General features: G+C 33.0%; 1 protein-coding gene across 2 annotated transcripts in view; it reads right to left on the bottom strand.

Moving 5' to 3' along the window:
* The window catches only part of PRKX (protein kinase cAMP-dependent X-linked catalytic subunit), a 138,228-nt gene that overhangs the window by 9,517 nt on the left and 108,452 nt on the right, over positions 1 to 20,259 (bottom strand). The window contains exons 5-7 of one of the 2 annotated variants that reach the window (XM_051984572.1): positions 12,755 to 12,850; positions 3,208 to 3,265; positions 107 to 184 (exon numbers count right to left, since the gene is read on the bottom strand). In XM_051984572.1, coding sequence (XP_051840532.1) covers positions 107 to 184; positions 3,208 to 3,265; positions 12,755 to 12,850 — 232 coding nt within the window. Of the gene's footprint in view, positions 1 to 106; positions 185 to 2,309; positions 2,430 to 3,207; positions 3,266 to 12,754; positions 12,851 to 20,259 lie in introns of those variants that run through there. The other variant, XM_051984573.1, reaches the window with a different exon arrangement.

Raw genomic sequence — 20,259 nt, 5'->3', positions numbered from 1 at the left:
GTAACACTGATATGAGTTATAAACTATTTATTATTGCTCTATCTTGGCAACCAAAACTGGCTAGCCAAGGATGAATATTATATTATTTAAGTCCAATTTTTTTTACCTTCAGTTTTCTCTGGGGTACCGCATCCCAGTCCACAGATCTGAACCACCGGTGCCTTTTCACATCATCTGCTCCATTCTTCAAAAAAAATAGAGAAGGGAAAAAAAAAAGATAATAATATGCCATCACTAAACATAAGTAACTGGTGATGTGGGACATGTCAATATCAATTTAAGAATAGAAAAATAGGAAAACTTTTGAAAATCGAAAATCAAAGTCCATATGGTTTTCAAACTATATTAGCTCCTCCTATAGCATCTGATGGGAAAGTGGAAAAGTCAGCATTTGATATAAGTCTGCATGAGCCTGTACCTCCCCCAATTCCACTGTTAGTTCTTTACTGCTCCAATCCCCATGACTTAATTCACCAACCCATAACATAAAGGCCATAGAGATAAGTAGAGAGTGAATGGATTGAGTAGGAAAATTGAAACTATTCTCTTATAATATGTTCACTAATGGAACATAAATCCTAGCCTCTTTTAAGATCCAGAGTAGATTTTTATTTCAAACTAAGAATTTTTTTTCAGAAAAAAATTATTTTAAACAAAGAGTAATATAGTGTTATAATTCAGAGACTTTAAAATTCCCCTCTATAAATAAGTTGTAGGATTGTGACACAGTTACTTTGTGCTTTTGAAAAAGTTTTGTGCCTTAATCTAGTCTATTACTACACAAAGAAAATACTGATTTGCAAAGGAGAGAAAATTAAGAGGGACTCCTAAACCTATAAACAAATGGAAGCTAAAAATTCAGAAACTTTCATAATTTTATAGCTATTAAAGATCTAAAAGGGTCAATTAATCTAATACCCACACTGAAGTATGAAATCCTTTTATTATCTTAATATTAAGATACTTGTATTAAAAGAGCAGATTATTTACTTCCCTTCTCTAAAACATCTCTGCCACAGATATATAACTAACATTAACAACAGCGTGTAAGATCGGAAAAAAAAATTAGGAAATGGAGTGGAAAATGCTGAACAATATAGTAACCTATTTTCAGTTATTTTTCTTTAAAAAATTTAAATTGTATTCTCCAAGGTATATATATATATAAATTCAGTCCTGTAACCCAGGATGTGGAAGAATAATTAGCAAATTTATGCACTCTATTCACACTGGAAAATAAGATTTTTTTTTTAATTCCTAAAACAGTGTCTTGATTACACTATAATAGTGAATATAATCTGAAAAAATAATTATTATGCACAGGCCTCAGACACCACTTTCATTAAAGAAACATTACAAATCAGGGCATAAGATATGGCTGACATTTCACCTTGGAAATGAAGCATAAACTCATATTTCCATATTGCTCTTCTAGTAATAGTTTTTTTCTTTCAGCTTTTAATATAAATTATGAGAGATATTTAGCTTTTCTCTGGAGAAACTAGATCAACAAAACAAGAACTTTTAAAGTACCTATTAATTGCTGAGTGCTACTATGAAATAGTCCTTGCCCTCAAGAAACTTAAAAACATATGTAATTTCAACAAAAGATAATTGAAGTGCCTTACACAGGGTAAGTGGTAAATAGATTCATATTCAACTAAATGTACAATAAGCCAATCAAAGATGATTAACATTTCTGAAGACAGTATTTCAAAGAGCCAAGATATAGTTTTACAACTAAAGAGATCAAATACATAGAGAAAATATGCTACAGTACTAAGGAAAGGAGACCCTTAAAAACATCATGTACTATTAATAGATTTTCATCAAAATGTAAATATTTCATAAAGTTTCTGTTTTCAAAGACTAAAAGTAAATAAATAATGATATGCAGATTTTTAAATTTTACAAAAGTCTTTTTGAATGGTATATATTTTGTCTGGATTTATAAATAAAAATAATTTTAAAACAGTAGTTTAGCTTTAATAGCTAGGTACCTAAGTCATCTCAAATAAACTTTCTGAGCATAAATTCTCTTCAAAATCCCTAAGTAGTAATCTAGCTTCTGCTTGAAGAGTTCCAGTACTGAGGAATTCACTGTATCCTCATGAGATAGGACAGTCTTTTCCAGAGCTCTAAGTGTTAGGCTATTTTTTTTTTCCCTGACAATGAACCAATTGCCTCTATAATTTCTTCATTCGTTGGTAATTGTTTTGCTCCTGGAGTCAAGCATAATAAGTCTAATTATTCTTCCACATAATAACACTTCAATATTTAGAGACAACTTTTGTTCTCCCCATCACCCCCATGTCTTTTTCAGGCTAACCAACCTTTCTTTCAACTGATCCTTGTATAGCATGGTTTCCAGTCCCCTTCACCATTCTGGTCATCTTCTTCTGTACACATTCTAGCTTGTCAATGTCCTCCTTAAAATGTGAAACCCAGAACTGAACACAATAACTCAAGACATGGCCTGACCATGAGACATGCCTTCTGGATGATAGGCAATCCATGAACTCATTAGCTCCTTTGGCTATCACTTCATCATATGGAACTTATTTACCCCAAAGTCTTTGCACATAAGCTGTGTTTTACTTTACCCTATGTTGATACAGTTTCCCTTTTAAGCTCAATGGCAAGACTTCATATTTACCCCCTTTTAATTTCATTTGGGCAACATTTAGTTCATTTTAAGCTTGTCCAAATCTTTTTGTAAATGTGCTACAAAATAATGTGAACTGAATGATAATGGGTAGTAATATTGTTATGTAAATTCTCATACATACACACACACACATATATATACACATTTAGTGTGTTTTTATATATTTATACATATACAACTACATATCATTTCATTTAGAACTTGTTTTAAAACCACAATAGAAATTCATGCATTTCTCTCCCAAATAAAACCATAATTTTAAAATGGCATGCCTAAGAAATTTAAAATAATGATTTACTAACAAATCAATACTTGTCTGAACTATTCTAGTTTCATTTTTTCATGACCTTCATTTCCAAAAACCCTGTAGCAGGGTCAGAAAGTGATGGAAATGACCAAGAATAAACCACATCAAGTTTGAACCTTCCAAATATACAGGCCTTTCCATTTGGTTGACTTTCATGGGTGTAAAGTGTAGGATATAATTAAGTCATTCTCATGCAGAATATTATTTAATATTTGAATAATGAAATACTGACCTTCATGTTTCCTAGTCGTCTTGTCCTATCTACCACAAGAAGTTTCTTAATAAGGTCTCTATTATCATAAGAAGAAAAAAAAGTATCAACAATTGGTACTTTTGTTTTCCAAAACAAATACAACACACTTTAACATACAGCTACAGGATAAAAAAATTGGCACATAACAGAAGAGAATAGATTGTTAGGCTTTGTGTTTTCTTTTAGCACAAAATTTTCTATTATTAAATTCTTTTAAAGGTCATAAATGATTCATTTACTGATGCTCTGAGAACACTTAGCCTGGCTGACAAAAGAGAAGTGATTTTCCCTTTTCAAAATGTAGATCTGGGATATAAAGATTACTCTGTCCTTCAGATAACACAGTGAAAGATCTCTTATAGAATGAACATATCAGGGGCAGTTAAGTGGTGCAGTGGATACAGCACTAGTCCTGAAGTCAGGACAATCAGTTTTAGACACATCACTCATTAGCTGAATGACCCTAGGCAAGTCATTTAACCCCAATTGCCTTTCTAAACCAAAACCAAAACCAATACCAAAATCACAACAAAACACACAACCCAGAATAAACATACTAGTCAACTATTCTTTGTAAAATATAAGACATCTGTTTTAAACAAGTCCTTTACCCATGGATCTATTTGTTTATTTATAGGATTTTCATGAAGAGTACAACCCACTCACAAAATAAAAACGTGAAGACAAAACCTAAGCCTACATGTTCAATTACATGTTCCAAAGCTGTAAACAAATATTCTGACAGTGTCAAAACAAATGCAGTTAGTTTTGACAGAAATGGAACGTAATAATCGAAACTTTCTACTCAAAACTATAAAGGATGAACTAATAAGAGAACCATGCTGGAACATGGATCAATAATGACATTCCTTTCTAAAATTACTTCATTTAAATGACAATTAAAATGACAGAAAAGAGACTTGATAGTTAATAAATCTGATTTTAAGTACTGTCTCTGATTTTACTGATTGTGTGACTGTGACTGAATGACAGACTGATGAAAAAATATTTATTAAGCACTTATATGCTTCTAAGTTCTAGGACACAAATATATTATGAAAATATTTTCTACCTTCAAAGGAGCTTGCATTCTAAAGAGGGGAAGGCAATAAACATAAATACTGATGAGTACTGGTATGGAAATGCATAGAAATGATGAGTGAAACCATAAGGCAACTGATTAGCATAAACTTTTCCTGGGGCACTAATAATATTGATTTGATTGGTTTCCATATTTTATTATTATTGGCACCTAGGTAACCCAATGAATAGAGTACTGGGCCTGCAAATAGGAAGACCTGAGTTCAAATAGCCTTGGACACTAACTATGTAACCTAGATAAGCCCTTTAACCTTTGTTCACTAGTTTGTTCAGCTGTAAAATGGAGCCTCCAAGTCTCAGTTTCCCTACATTATAAAGATAATACTTAAACTAAATATCTTATAAAATGATTTTGTTTAATATTAATATTATTCAATTTATAGATGGAAGATGGTAGTTTTATTGAATAAATTACTTATCAGCTACTTTGCAAGGAAGAGTAGGAAAGCTAGGTCAATTAATCAATCCATCCATGAGCATTTTTAAGGCCTATTATATGCCAGGCACTGTGTTAAGTACTGAGTGTACTAACAGAAGTGATTGTGTTTCTTTTCTTTTCTTTTTTTAAGCTTTTTATTTTCAACACATATGTACGGATAATTTTTCAACATTGACCCTTACATAGCCTTGTGTTTCAGATTTCCCCATTCTTCCCCCCATCCCCTCTCCTAGATGGCAAGTAATCCAATTTATACATGTTAAAATATGTGTTAAATCTAATATGTTGTTGTTGTTGTTTTTATAATAACTTTTTATTGACAGAACCCATGCCAGGGTAATTTTTTAACAACATTATCCCTTGCACTCGCTTCTGTTTCGATTTTTTCCCCTCCCTCTCTCCACCCCCACCCCTAGATGGCAAGCAGTCCTATATATGTTAAATATGTTGCAGTATATCCTAGATACAATATATGTTTTTAGAAGGTAAAAATAACCCAAGAAGAAAAACAAAAATGCAAATAGTTTACATTCATTTCCCAGTGTTCTTTCTTTGGGTATAGCTGCTTCTGTCCATCATTTATCAATTGAAACTCAGTTAGGTCTCTTTGTCAAAGAAATCTACTTCCATCAGAATACATCCTCATACAGTATCATTGTTGAAGTGTATAATGATCTCCTGGTTCTGCTCATTTCACTTAGCATCAGTTCATGTAAGTCTCTCCAAGCCTCTCTGTATTCATCCTGCTGGTCATTTCTTACAGAACAATAATATTCCATAACATTCATATACCACAATTTACCCAGCCATTCTCCAGTTGATGGGCATCCATTCAATTTCCAGTTTCTAGTCACTACAAACAGGGCTGCCACAAACATTTTGGCACATACAGGTCCCTTTCCCTTCTTTAGTATTTCTTTGAGATATAAGCCCAGAAATAACACTGCTGGATCAAAGGGTATGCACAGTTTGATAACTTTTTGGGCATAATTCCTGATTGCGCTCCAGAATGGTTGGATTCGTTCACAACTCCACCGACAATGCATCAGTGTCCCAGTTTTCCCGCATCCCCTCCAACATTCATCATTATTTTTCCCTGTCATCTTAGCCAATCTGACAGGTGTGTAATATTATCTCATTTCTCTGATCAATAGTGATTTGGAACACTCTTTCATATGAGTGGTAATAGTTTCAATTTCATCATCTGAAAATTGTCTGTTCATATCCTTTGACCATTTATCAATTGGAGAATGGCTTGATTTCTTATATATATTTCTTATAAATTTGAGTCAATTCTTTATATATTTTGGAAATGAGGCCTTTATCAGAACCTTTAACTGTGAAGATATTTTCCCAGTTTGTTGCTTCCCTTCTAATCTTGTTTGCATTAGTTTTGTTTGTACAAAGGCTTTTTAATTTGATATAATCAAAATTTTCTATTTTGTTATCAGTAATGGTCTCTAGTTCATCTTTGGTCACAAATTTCTTTCTCCTCCTCAAGTCTGAGAGATAAACTATCCTATGTTCCTCTAATTTATTTATAATCTCGTTCTTTATGCCTAGATCATGGACCCATTTTGATCTTATCTTGGTATGCAGTGTTAAGTATGGGTCCATGCCTAATTTCTGCCATATTAATTTCCAATTATCCCAGCAGTTTTTATCAAATAATGAATTCTTATCCCAAAAGTTAGGATCTTTGGGTTTGTCAAACACTAGATTGCTATAGTTGACTATTCTGTCTTATGAACCTAACCTATTCCACTGATCAACTAATCTATTTCTTAGCCAATACCAAATGGTTTTGGTGACTGCTGCTTTATAATATAATTTTAGATCAGGTACAGCTAGGCCACCTTCATTTGATTTTTTTTCATTAATTCCCTTGAGATTCTTGACTTTTTATTGTTCTATATGAATTTTGTTATTTTTTCTAGATCATTAAAATATTTTCTTGGAAGTCTGATTGGTACAGCACTAAATAAATAGGTTAGTTTAGGGAGTATTGTCATCTTTATTATATTCGCAATATTATATTATATTGTACAAACAAAGGCTTTTTAATTTGATATAATCAAAATTTTCTATTTTGTGATCAGTAATGGTCTCTAGTTCATCTTTGGTCACAAATTTCTTTCTCCTCCTCAAGTCTGAGAGATAAACTATCCTATGTTCCTCTAATTTATTTATAATCTCGTTCTTTATGCCTAGATCATGGACCCATTTTGATCTTATCTTGGTATGCAGTGTTAAGTATGGGTCCATGCCTAATTTCTGCCATATTAATTTCCAATTATCCCAGCAGTTTTTATCAAATAATGAATTCTTATCCCAAAAGTTAGGATCTTTGGGTTTGTCAAACACTAGATTGCTATAGTTGACTATTCTGTCTTATGAACCTAACCTATTCCACTGATCAACTAATCTATTTCTTAGCCAATACCAAATGGTTTTGGTGACTGCTGCTTTATAATATAATTTTAGATCAGGTACAGCTAGGCCACCTTCATTTGATTTTTTTTCATTAATTCCCTTGAGATTCTTGACTTTTTATTGTTCTATATGAATTTTGTTATTTTTTCTAGATCATTAAAATATTTTCTTGGAAGTCTGATTGGTACAGCACTAAATAAATAGGTTAGTTTAGGGAGTATTGTCATCTTTATTATATTCGCAATATTATATTATATTGTACAAACAAAGGCTTTTTAATTTGATATAATCAAAATTTTCTATTTTGTGATCAGTAATGGTCTCTAGTTCATCTTTGGTCACAAATTTCTTTCTCCTCCTCAAGTCTGAGAGATAAACTATCCTATGTTCCTCTAATTTATTTATAATCTCGTTCTTTATGCCTAGATCATGAACCCATTTTGATCTTATCTTGGTATGCAGTGTTAAGTATGGGTCCATGCCTAATTTCTGCCATATTAATTTCCAATTATCCCAGCAGTTTTTATCAAATAATGAATTCTTATCCCAAAAGTTAGGATCTTTGGGTTTGTCAAACACTAGATTGCTATAGTTGACTATTCTGTCTTGTGAACCTAACCTATTCCACTGATCAACTAATCTATTTCTTAGCCAATACCAAATGGTTTTGGTGACTGCTGCTTTATAATATAATTTTAGATCAGGTACAGCTAGGCCACCTTCATTTGATTTTTTTTCATTAATTCCCTTGAGATTCTTGACTTTTTATTGTTCTATATGAATTTTGTTATTTTTTCTAGTCATCTTTATTATATTCGCTCAGTCTATCCAAGAGCACTTAATATTTTTCCAATTGTTTAAGTCTGACTTTATTTGTGTGGAAAGTTTTTTGTAATTTTGCTCATATAATTCCTGACTTTCCTTTGGTAGATAGATTCCCAAATATTTTATGCTATCGACAGTTATTTTGAATGGAATTTCTCTTTGTATCTCTTGCTGTTGGAGTTTGTTGGTGATGTATAAAAATGCTGAGGATTTATGGGGTAAATCCAATAAGTTACAAAATGATTTTGAAGGAAAGTACATGGTAAACAATATACTGCAGTATAAAGTTGGTATTACAAGATAAAGAGTACAGTAACCATGGTTTTATTTTAAACAGCAAGCATTTAGAATTCTCACAAGGACTATGACTCCTAAATATCTCTGACAAAGGTTGCTCCCAAAGTTTTATGAATATAAAACAAAGAAGAGTGAATTAATAACCTCAGAATGGAGAGGTTTTGGTGCTTCTCTAGTCTCTGCTATTAAGGAACTAGATTTTTGGAGATATTACAATCCCCTGACCCTCATATATCACAAATATAACATGTAGGAGACTAGCTTCTAATATCACCATGATTCTTATTTACTTTAAAATTCCATTATTTATAAATTAAGAAAAGTAATTTAAAAGGTTATAGCTATCATTTATATCTTTTGGGGGAACAGGAAGGAAAGAAAGAAGAAAAAAAGGAAGGGAAGAAGGAAGAGAAGGGAGGGAGGGACAGAGGAAGGAAAGGGGGAAAGAAGGAAAGAGAAAGGAAGAGAAGGAGAGGAGGGTGGAATTATATATCACTTATTATGTGTAAAGCACTATGCTAAGAGCTTTACAAATATTCTCATTTGATCCTCCCAACTCTAGAGTAGGTGTTATTATATCTCCATTTTACAGCTGAGGAAACTAGCAAACAAAGGTTAAGAGGTTTATCCAGATTATAGAGCTATTAAGTCTCTAAAACTATTTGAACTCAAGTCTTCCTAATTGCAGGCCCCGTGCTCAAACTTATTGAGTTACCTAGGTGCCAATAATAATAACAATAATAATAATAATAATAATAATAAAAGATGATAGTCTGGGTGTATATGTGTGTGTTGTTATATACTTGAGACTGGTGTTAGATGCTATCCAGTGTAATCATTAGATTGAAATAAAATTTTTAAGTAGTTTGGGAGGTTGAGGGGAAAAATAAATGGAGTAGCCAATTCTTCAGGATCATCTTCCTGTCTAACCAGGTATAGAGTTGACAGTTTCTCAGTTTGTATAGAACTATTTAAATTAGATAGCCAATTTGAATTATGTGACTTAGTAAGAATCAAAACCCATTTGTCATCTGTGCTCTATTTGTCAGTAGCTAGGACTAGAACAAGTCCACAAATACTTGCTCATTGACAGAAACATCCAAATTGAAGGAGAACTCTGGAAGAGATAAAATGTGTGTGTGGGGAGGGGTTGTTTATATGTTTATTGAGGGAGAAAAGGGTGGTCTATTCAAGTCCAAGTGAGGTCTGGAGTCATTTAAAATGAATTGACTTTTATCTCCAGAAAGGTTTTCACTCCAGACCCTTAAAGCCACCACTAAAGCCCAGATCTTTAAAAGTCTCAATACAAAAACAAGCTTAAGAGATGTAGATACAAATGGAACATAAAGGAATATGAGACAATCAGATGACAATGCTGGTCATTTTGTAAGTCTTTCTAATAAGAGTGTCCATTTGAAAATCATGACAATGATATGGAGAACAGCAGAAAGGTCACCTAAAAAATTTTTTTTTTAAATTAAAACTATGGCTTTTGAGGAAAAAGCTAAAGAATTTGGAAATGACTAATTCTTCTCAGAGAGAGAAGATTGAATTTAATGATTTCAGTCATATATTTTAACTGTGATACATTTAAATAAGCACAACTATGAATAAAAAGATGTGGTTTCTAGAAATGGCCCCCTGAATACTATGCAACACTGGACAAATAATTGTACTTTTCTAAGGTTCATATGTGGAAAAGGAGTTAAAACAAATCATCTCAAATGACCTTTTTAGTTTTAAAATTTCATAATTTTATAAATATTAAATAGTTGGTTATGATTATGTCTTCAATTTATATTAAAGGAAAAACAAGAGAAAAAAAGTTTAAATGATAGAAAAAAATTTATTTTCGGGATTTATAGATTCATCCATATCCGTGTGTGTGTGTGTGTGTGTGTGTGTGTGTGTGTGCACTGTCTCTATTCAAAGAATGTCTTTCTTTTGAAAACCTCAGAGTTTTTCTATGACAAAGATTCTAAGACCAAAGAATATATTTTCAATAGAACTCAAAGAATGTGATTTCTCAACAAACTTATTCCTGAAGATGGAGATCAATCAAATGATCTCTTAATTTATTTTTTTAACTTTACAAAATGAGTTATTTTATTTGTACACTTAAAAAGTTCTATATTGAAATTTATAATACAATTCTGCAAAAGTTACTTATTACTGGAAGAACTGTCAGAGGAAAAAGAGGGTGTTAACCTATTTTGGTTAATCATTAGAAAAAGTTAGAGGAATAAACAAAAACTAATTTTTTAAATTTAAGAAACTTTTTTCCAGTTACAAATTTTATGAATACAAAAACAAATTCACAAATTTCTTCTAATAATAAATACCTATTTAATAAACTTAACTAAATACTTCCATCTAGTATTGGTATATCACTTTTATCAATAAGAAAAAAAACTGTACTCATTCCTATGTAGTGTTCAAAGGATGTGCTTATAAAACAATTCTTAATCATTTACATTTTCTAAACTATGATGAAACACATTTCATCAATATTAACAAAATATCTACAATGCTTGAGTCTAAAGAAAAAAAATCAAAGATGAAAAACAAATTAAGATGTTTTTGCAAAATAACTGTTTTACAGATTTATGATTCGATGACATATGAGATACCAGCAATAGGAATATAATGAAAAATTTGAATTTCTGGTCTTCTCTCATCCCATGCAATGAAAAGCATATTTTCCAACAAAGAAATTTAAAGCATGTATAAAAGCATATCCTTTCTGGCACAAGTTCTGCCAACATATACACTGGTTAAAACAACAGCTGTTCATCCATCAGCTAAACATCTTTTTGCCTCAATCCAGTTGTCAGGAAGATTCTGGAAGTAGCTAGAGGTGATCTGGTATCCATAAATTTAGTCATCAGTGTGTTGTCTATTTTTAACTCTTTCAAATACACCACATGTGTATGTATGAAGATAGATACTGATATTTTTAAAATTAAAACAAATAAAATACTATCTTTCCTGCTATTGATTACTTTCCATATATATGAAATGTATCCCATAGAATATAAGAAAAATAATTTTATATAAACTGTAAAATGTCTACCAATATCCTTCTTTTTACTTTATTTCATTCCCTTGCAAAGATTTCACAACAGCAAAGACCCAAAAGTGTCATTTTTGACAGAAAAGAGATCATCCTAAAAGGAATAGTGAAGCTTTTTCTTATGTCCCTAACTAATGGTATTATTACCTATCATTTGGATTCCACCTCCACCCCACCCGCACTTTTTTTTTTTAACTGTTTTTCCAGGATAAGAATTTTTTTCTTTTCTTTTTTCTCCCCTCTTTAAAATAAACCTCTACTAAAAAATTTTAAAGCCTTTGAAATATAACTTATTTGTTTCCAAAGGAGCCCAGGGCCAAAAGAATAAGGCACAAGCCTGCTTAGCCTTTGGAAAACACTCTACTTGGTGTGGGATGGAGAACTTCATGCTCCAGGTCTGTCAGTTTAGAAGTATTCACCCTCATGAAAATGACTAACCTTAGCAATACTTAGCAACACTTGAAAAGTGCAGAGTTTGTAAAGTCATCCCAACCTGGACCTTGTTCATGAAAAAAATTTTTTTCTATAGTTAATTTCTATATACCACTTCAATTTTTTTCCCTTTATAAGAAAATAGGAGGAAATTCTCAATTTTGCTACAGTTTAATCTAGTTTTATATCCATTTTATGAATACCACTATAGCCAGACTACCATTGAATTCTTTAAGACACAAAGGCAAAGAAAAACAAAAAAGGAATCATCATTAATATCCCATACTATCGAAAAATTAATCTCTAGAAAAGTCTAGGTTGGTAGCAGTGTGAGGTACTAGGGGTTCAATAAGAGAAAAAGAATTAGTACATCATTCTATTTTTAAATTATTATAAATTTAATGAGTCCAACACATGAGGGAGATATAACAAATAACTAACATCCCAATTTTTCACACAAATGCCAACATTTAATGCTGCTAAAACACAAAATATTTTTATCACAAGGATATTAAGTACAAATGTAAAGTAAGTAGAACCTATCAACAATATTGCCAATGATACAACTGTTAAGAAAACCCATTAATGTTCTATCAACACCTGTACTTACTTATGTGATAATATATTAAATACCTTTGTTTGGTAGACTTAAAGCAAAACTGAAGCACAAAAAATAAATAAATAAAAGATGATAATTAAACTAAATTAAATTAAATTAAAGATGATCATTAAACTGTTACACTTCATCAAACTGAATAATTAAAAACATTTCTTTTGTATGGAAAAGATGACTTTTCAGATATTTCTGAATACAACACATGTGATGCTGCAATATGCTATCCTGTTAAACATATGTTTTAACTGTGATTTTAATTAAGAGGATCTTAAAATAAACAAGCCAATGATAAAGGAGCCAACTTACTTACTTTACATAGAGATCCAAATGCCTGGGGAAATCTATTTTGCCTGCAAGAATTTTTTGATAGATGCCAAATGGGTTGTCATCAAAAAATGGAGGAAATCTGTTTAAAAAAAATAACTATTTTTAGATTAGAAAAGAGTATGGAAAAATGACTATTTCATAGTGATTATTATTTTTGCCTAAAACAGCAAGGAAGTAATTTATTTCACATGCATTTTTTCATCACATATTGAAATCATCTATATCTCAAGAAGTGGTGCAAATGGTTGTCTCTAGCAGGCAAGATACATAGAAAAGATAGCACTAAAAATTATCTAAATAGTTTGATTCAATTCAACAATCAAGTTTTTAAAGACTAATGATATATTGGGGATATGAAGACAAAAATGATGTAGTCTCAGACCTGAAGGAGCTTACATTCTATTTAAAGTAAACAGAAAGCACATAGATAAGTAAAAGCAAGAAATATTCAAAGCAATTTAGAGTGGAGGACTGGGGAAAGGAAATCCATGTGGCACCTAACCTATGGAAACTAGGAATTAATACAAGGCAGAAATGAAGTAAGAAAGTTATTTTAAACCTGAGATAATGATGTAGAGGAGGATAGAAATTAAATGTAGTATTCTGAGGCCAATACAACAGTATGTGACGGGAGTAATGTGAAATGAGGCTCAGAAGACAGATTAGAGTTAAAATTACAAAGAGAAATAAATACCAAATACAGGCATTTAGTTTTATTTTAGAGACCATACAGAGTCACTGAAGTTTACTTAAGGGGGAATATACATTAGGATCTGTGCTTTTTTTTGGAAAATCAATTGCTCACTTGTTAATTTAGGATCTCATCACCTTTTACCTAAATTATTACAATAGCCTCCTAATTGATCTTTTTCCTATCTCCCCCAACTCTAATCTATCCTCCCCGATACTGCCAAAGTAGTTTTCTTTTACCTGACCATAGTATAACCCCTCTTTCCTAATCAACTACTATGGTTCCTTATTGTCTTGAGAAGAAAAAAAAAATTGTTCTGCTTAGTTTTAAAAAATCTTCTACAATCTGGCTTTAACTTGTCATTTCAGCTTTATTGTACAACTGCAATCTAGCCAAACTAAACTTCTCGATGTGACAAGACACTTCACATTCCATCTCCCCTGTCCCTCCCTTCTACTGGACATGGTTCCGGTCTGAAATGCATTGCCTTCTCACCTTTGTCATCCTGATCTATATTTTGCCACTGAACTCAGCTGGCTTTGGAGGGAAAGTGAGGAGGTGACTCCCTCATTTAGATCCAATTCACTTACAGGTCACAGCATCCCCTCCCTGATGTTATGATTCTATTTGAGAACAATGGGGGAAGCAACAACAAAGGGGTCTTCAAACTAAAGCCCGCGGCCAGATGCGGCAGCTGAGGACAATTATCCCCCTCACCCAGGCCTATGAAGTTTCTTTATGTAAAGGCCCACAAAACAAAGTTTTTGCTTTTACTATGGTCCGGCCCTCCAACAGTCTGAGGGACAGTGAACTGGCCCCCTATTTTAAAAGTTTGAGGACCCCTGAACCATAGTATACTCCCTCCCAAACTTTTATTATTTGTAAGTAAATAAAAATAAAATCTTTTACTTAGCTCCTTTGTATTTATTCTCTTTATATTTATTTAACACATATTTATGTTACATAGGTGTTGTGTCTCATTAGAATGTAATCTTTTTGCAAGCGGGGATCATTTCATTCTTGGTAGCTATAAATGCTTTTTAATTTACTGAAGAAGATAAATCATGTACACATGGAGAAAATTTAGAAGGCTTTTGAAATAATAGGTAACTAGTAATGAGAGACTGAACTAGAGTGATGAGAACAGATAAGAAAGATGTAAAAATATAATTGACAAGATTTGGCAAATGATTAGACATGGGAAGCGGGAAGAATGAAAAGCACAGGATGATTCTGAGATTTCAAATCTAGGTGAATAGAAGGATGGTATACCTTTAACAGAAAATGTAAAAATACAAAACAAAGTTTATTTTGGATATGCTGAGCTTGATGTTAAGAATCTATCTAAACTAGGCATTGACCCAGACTTAACACTGTACACTAAGATAAGGTCAAAATGGGTTCATAACCTAGGTATAAAGAATGAGATCATAAATAAATTTAGAGGAACACAGGATAGTTTACCTCTCAGACCTGTGGAAGAGGAAGGAATTTATGACCAAAGAAGAACTAGAGATCATTACTGATCACAAAATAGAACATTTTGACTATATCAAATTGAAAAGTTTTTGTACAAACAAAACTAATGCAGACAAGTTTAGAAGGGAAACAATAAACTGGGAAAACATTTTTATAGTCAAAGATTCTGATAAAGGCCTCATTTCCAAAATATATAGAGAATTGACTCTAATTTATAAGAAATCAAGCCATTCTCCAATTGATAAATGGTCAAAGGATATGAACAGACAATTCTTAGATGAAGAAATTGAAACTATTTCTAGCCATATGAAAAAATACTCCAAGTCATTATTAATCAGAGAAATGCAAATTAAGATAACTCTGAGATACCACTGCACCCCTGTCAGACTGGCTAAAATGACAGGGAAAGATAATGCGGAATGTTGGAGGGGATGTGGGAAAGCAGGGACACTAATACATTGTTGGTGGAATTGTGAATACATCCAGCCATTCTGGAGAGCAATTTGGAACTATGCTCAAAAAGTTATCAAACCGTGCATGCCCTTTGATCCAGCAGTGTTTCTACTGGGCTTATATCGCAAAGAGATCTTTGTGAAGGGAAAGGAACTTATATGTGCAAGAATGTTTGTGGCAGCCCTCTTTGTAGTGGCCAGAAGCTGGAAACTGAGTAGATGCCCATTAATTGGAGAATGGCTGAATAAACTGTGGTATATGAATATTATTTGTTTGGTAAGAAAGGACCAACAGGATGATTTCAGAAAGGCCTGGAGAGACTTATATGAACTGATGCTAAGTGAAATGAGCAGGACCAGGAGATCATTATATACTTCAACAACAATACTATATGATGATCAATTCTGATGCTCCTGGCCATCTTCATCAATGAGATGAACCAAATCAGTTCCAATAGAGCAGTAATGAACTGAACCAGCTACACCCAGCGAAAGAACTCTGGGAAATGACTATGCACCACTACATAGAATTCCCAATCCCTATATTTTTGCCCGTCTGCATTTTGGATTTCCTTCACAGGCTAATTGTACACTATTTCAGGATCCGATTCTTTTTGTACAGCAAAATAATGGTTTGGACATGTATATTTATTTTGTATTTAATTTATACTTTAACATATTTAACATGCATTGGTCATCCTGCTATCTAGGGGAGGGGGTAGGGGGAAGGAGGGGAAAAACTGGAACAAAAGGTTTGGCAATTGTCAATGCTATAAAATTACCCATGTATATAACTTGTAAATAAAAAGCTATTATTTAAAAAAAAAAAAAAAAAAAAAAAAAGAACTTACCTAGCTTAAGGCCACTTCTATTACAGCTAAGTAGAATAATTCTTTAATTTGTTTTTGGCCAGTTCCTATCTGAATACTGATTTATAATTCAGAAAATTAAATATATAGAACAGAGGAAACTAGTTATATTGAAACATAGTTATCATTCATGGTTCCCAAATTAAGAGCTCCTGCTATAGATTCTTTCCTCCAATTGTCAGATGAGGAATCTAAGGCTCAGAGAGGACGTAGCTAGGATAATAGCTAAAAAGATTGAGCTATACATGAATGTAAACAAAATGTTATTGAATAGTAAGGATGATGAGTACGAAAAAATGTTGTTGCTGTTGTATATCCTTCATTCTCAAAAGGGATCTTTGACATCAGGAGGATGTTGTCTTGATTCCCAAATGAATTGTATTTAAGTGAAACAGATCTGTGCAAAGTCTTTGGTCTCACTCTGCTCTACAGAGTCTGGTGGCCTCCAAGCTATTGGAATCCAGTGGCAAGATATGTAAGGATGATGTATCATCCCCTGGAAGCAAAGGGGAGAACTTAGCCTTTTCAAGTAGACAATACCCAGCCAGTAATTAAAGAATAGTTAACAAATTAGACAACAAATGTCTTTGCCCTCACAAAAGAATTAATCTGGGAGGGGTAAGACTCTGAAGAGTGTCTGGTGAGGATCCAGCTTTTGGAGTTGACCACTCTCAGTGGTTGATAAGTGTTGGATGATTGAATAAAGGAGTCTGAGAAGGAATGAGTCAAAAAGATGGAATTCCGTAGGGGATGATCAGCAGTGTTACAAACTGCTAAAAGGTCAAATAGAATGAGAACTGAAAAAAGAACTCTTGGATGTCTTCCCTCTGAGATTATCCTACAGATTACTCTGTGTATATATATATATGTCGTATACACATAGTTATTACATATTATCTTCCCCACTACAATGTGGCCTCTTAGAGAACAAGAACTGTTTTTGCCTTTTTCTATTTCCTTACTTTTTAACAATAGTGTCTAACGCATAAGAAACTTTTAATAAATACATGTTGACTTGAGTTGGTGATAATCTTGGAAATAGCCATTTCAGTCAATAGGTGTCAGAATATGAGGAATACAGAAGCAAAAGAAAAGAAAGACTTAGCATGAATAAATGCAAAGTGAAATAACCAGAGCCAAAAACTACACACAATGATTACTAACTACTATGCAATATAAATGAAAAGAACAGTAATCACAAACAATATAAAATGAATGCTGTCAACTTAAAAAGAACAAGTTAGGTCCCTAAAAGAATAGATATGAAAATATATTTTCTTTCCTTTGGTGGAAATGGGCAAAGAAAAAGGGAAGGCTCATAGCTGTGGAACATTGAACATTTTGTCAGATTTTGGGAGTATATTAATCAGTTTACTGATTTTTCCTATTCTTTTTCTCTAAAAAAAGTCTTGGTTATAAGGAATTGAATCTCAGAAAAGTGGGAAGGGAAGAAATATAGGGAGAAATTAAGTTAATATAAAAACAAAAGAAACTATGAATGCATATTTCTTTTTTTTTTTAAATCAAACTGTATAATCATGAGAGCTAGACTAGTTGACTTTTAAACTCTATGATGTTAAAAAATATTTTTAAAAAGAGTACATCCAGCACATGAAACAGAGATTTTATGAAGGATTTATGTGAAAGAGCTGAGAACCCCATAAGATGAGAAGGATTTTAGTTCATAAGGCTGACTGACTGGGTAGTATATAGACATACATGTATCCTTTACACAGTCAAATTGCTCTCCTCCCACATTCAAAGAAGAGCCATATGGTGTCAGGTCTTATAGTATAGGGCAGGGGCTTCAAGAGGGAGCTCTAGGGTTCAGGGTCCATAGTTTTAGCATAGGCTATAAAAGGTTTTATAAATCTGAAGATTAGGGTGGGATTGAGATTAGAAATGAAACACCAATATCACTGAAAAGCTAGCATGAGAGTCAGAGGGAAATCAGGAACATTATTAAAGGCCAGAAGAATCAGAGAGCAGGACCGAAAGACAGTACAGAATTTTGTTCTTTTGGCCTTTGACACCCATACTGGCCTGTCATTGTTATAAGTGCTGTCCCCACCAACAGATCTGAAAAAGCTATGAGAAAAAGGAGATGAAAAATGGGAAATTTTTGTAAAATTTGAGCACAAAAAAATCTAGGGATACAAAAAAGAGGGAGGGTCTAAATTTTCACAGAAAGCTGAGTTAAAAATCTGTTTTACCTAAAAGTGCCCACAAGATGGCGGTCCTGTCCCGTACAAACATTTCAATGACTAGCTACCTGGGCCATGCTAAAATCCTGACTTGAGCAAACTTATCTAAAGTATGTCTGGCTCCTGACATTGGGCTGTGGGAAATAACAAGCTTGTAGTGGAAGAGTTCTTTTATTGAGTCCCAAAGTGGAGTTTTGAAATCCAGATCCGCAACTACTGGGCTAAATGGCATCTAAAGTCCCTGTGGCTTTTGATTCTATGATCTCCTGTTCTTTGTTGGATGAGAGTTGGCAAGAGGGAAGGAAACCTGGGACACATTCAAGATGTGAATAATCTAATTTAAAAGCATTTATTAAGCACTCACTGTGTATTTGGCACTAGGGGGATTTAAATTACACTAGAAAGCAAAGATAAAATTACAAAAGTGAGAGAATTCTTATCTTTCAGGAACTTACAATGTACATGTCCAGAAGACTACCATTTTTCTGTGTAGGGGAAAGAAACCTTGAACTTAGATCTTAAATTAGGATCTACATTCCTATCCTACCTTAGACATTAGCTATTGTAATGACACATGCCAATCTCTATTATCTCAATGGTTTACAATGGAGATAGCACTACTCACCTTTATGAGAAGCAAATAATGTATGTAAAGTATTTTGCAAAAGTCAGTCAAAAAGACTTGAATTCAAATCCAGGTTCAGTTACTTTATTGTGTCAGCAAGGATAAATCACTCCTGTCTGTCTCAGTTTCCTCAATTAGAAAAAGGGAAATAATAATAGCACCTATATCCCACATTTGTAAAGAAGACCCAAAACAGTATTTGTGAACTATTTAGCAGTGTCCGGCACATAAGAAACAATATGTAAATGCCCGTTTTTATTATTTTTACTGTTATTGTTGTTGCCATTGCCATTCTTATTTTTCTCCCTCAAAGATCCTGAAAAGCAAAGAAAAGTTAAGCTATGAAATTCTGAAAACCCTTAGAGGATTAGAGGGATTTTTTGTTTTTCAAGTTTTTTTGGGTTTTTTTGGTAGAACACATGGTGTTACATAGTGCAAGCTGTTTCACACATGGTTCTTAATAAATAGGACAACACAGTCTGTACTCTGCTCTTGGCTTTGTTCCAAGCAATGAGTTAAGGTCCGGACCTACAAAGATCCCTAAGATAACCAAATACAGTAGGGGCATGGATTGTAGTGACACATAAAGCCACTGATACTTCATCTTTGAAGATGGAAGGAATGCTTGCAAAGCCCTCTACACCACTTCTAATGACATGGTGAGAAGGAAAAGATGTGGCCAGCAAAAAGGATTGGAATGAATTTGAAATTTAATTCGCGCTCATGCCCAAGAATTTGGAGTTGGCTAGCAGAATTCAGGTTCTCCCCTAAATGTCTGATTACGGTTCCACAACAGTTCTACTGCCCACACTGGGGTCCATGATAACAGTGAGACCAAGGAGGCAAGGCTGAGAGGGATCATGCTCATGTCATTATAGAGCAAAGAGCTATAAAGTAAAATGGCAAGAGAAACAAGAACTGGGCTGAGAATACTATAGATTTGTAGAGTACCTCTATAATAATGCTACATGAATAAGAAGGAATCTTTAATGACAATTTTCAACAATGGAGAGGAAGGAAAAAATCCACCAATCTATTTTTTTTTTTTTGTTTGCATCAATTGAGATTTGTGAGGAGGGGAGAAACTTTTGAAAAACTAGAGGAAAAGAATTAAAATTGCAAAGATCAATTCCAAGATGATCTCCTAAAATAATTTTGTCAGTTTCAT

This window comes from Antechinus flavipes, chromosome 3 (genome assembly GCF_016432865.1).
Source record: "Antechinus flavipes isolate AdamAnt ecotype Samford, QLD, Australia chromosome 3, AdamAnt_v2, whole genome shotgun sequence".
Classification (NCBI taxonomy): domain Eukaryota; kingdom Metazoa; phylum Chordata; class Mammalia; order Dasyuromorphia; family Dasyuridae; genus Antechinus; species Antechinus flavipes.
Note: the sequence above shows the minus strand (reverse complement) of the source record. Positions and strands in the feature narration are given on the sequence as shown.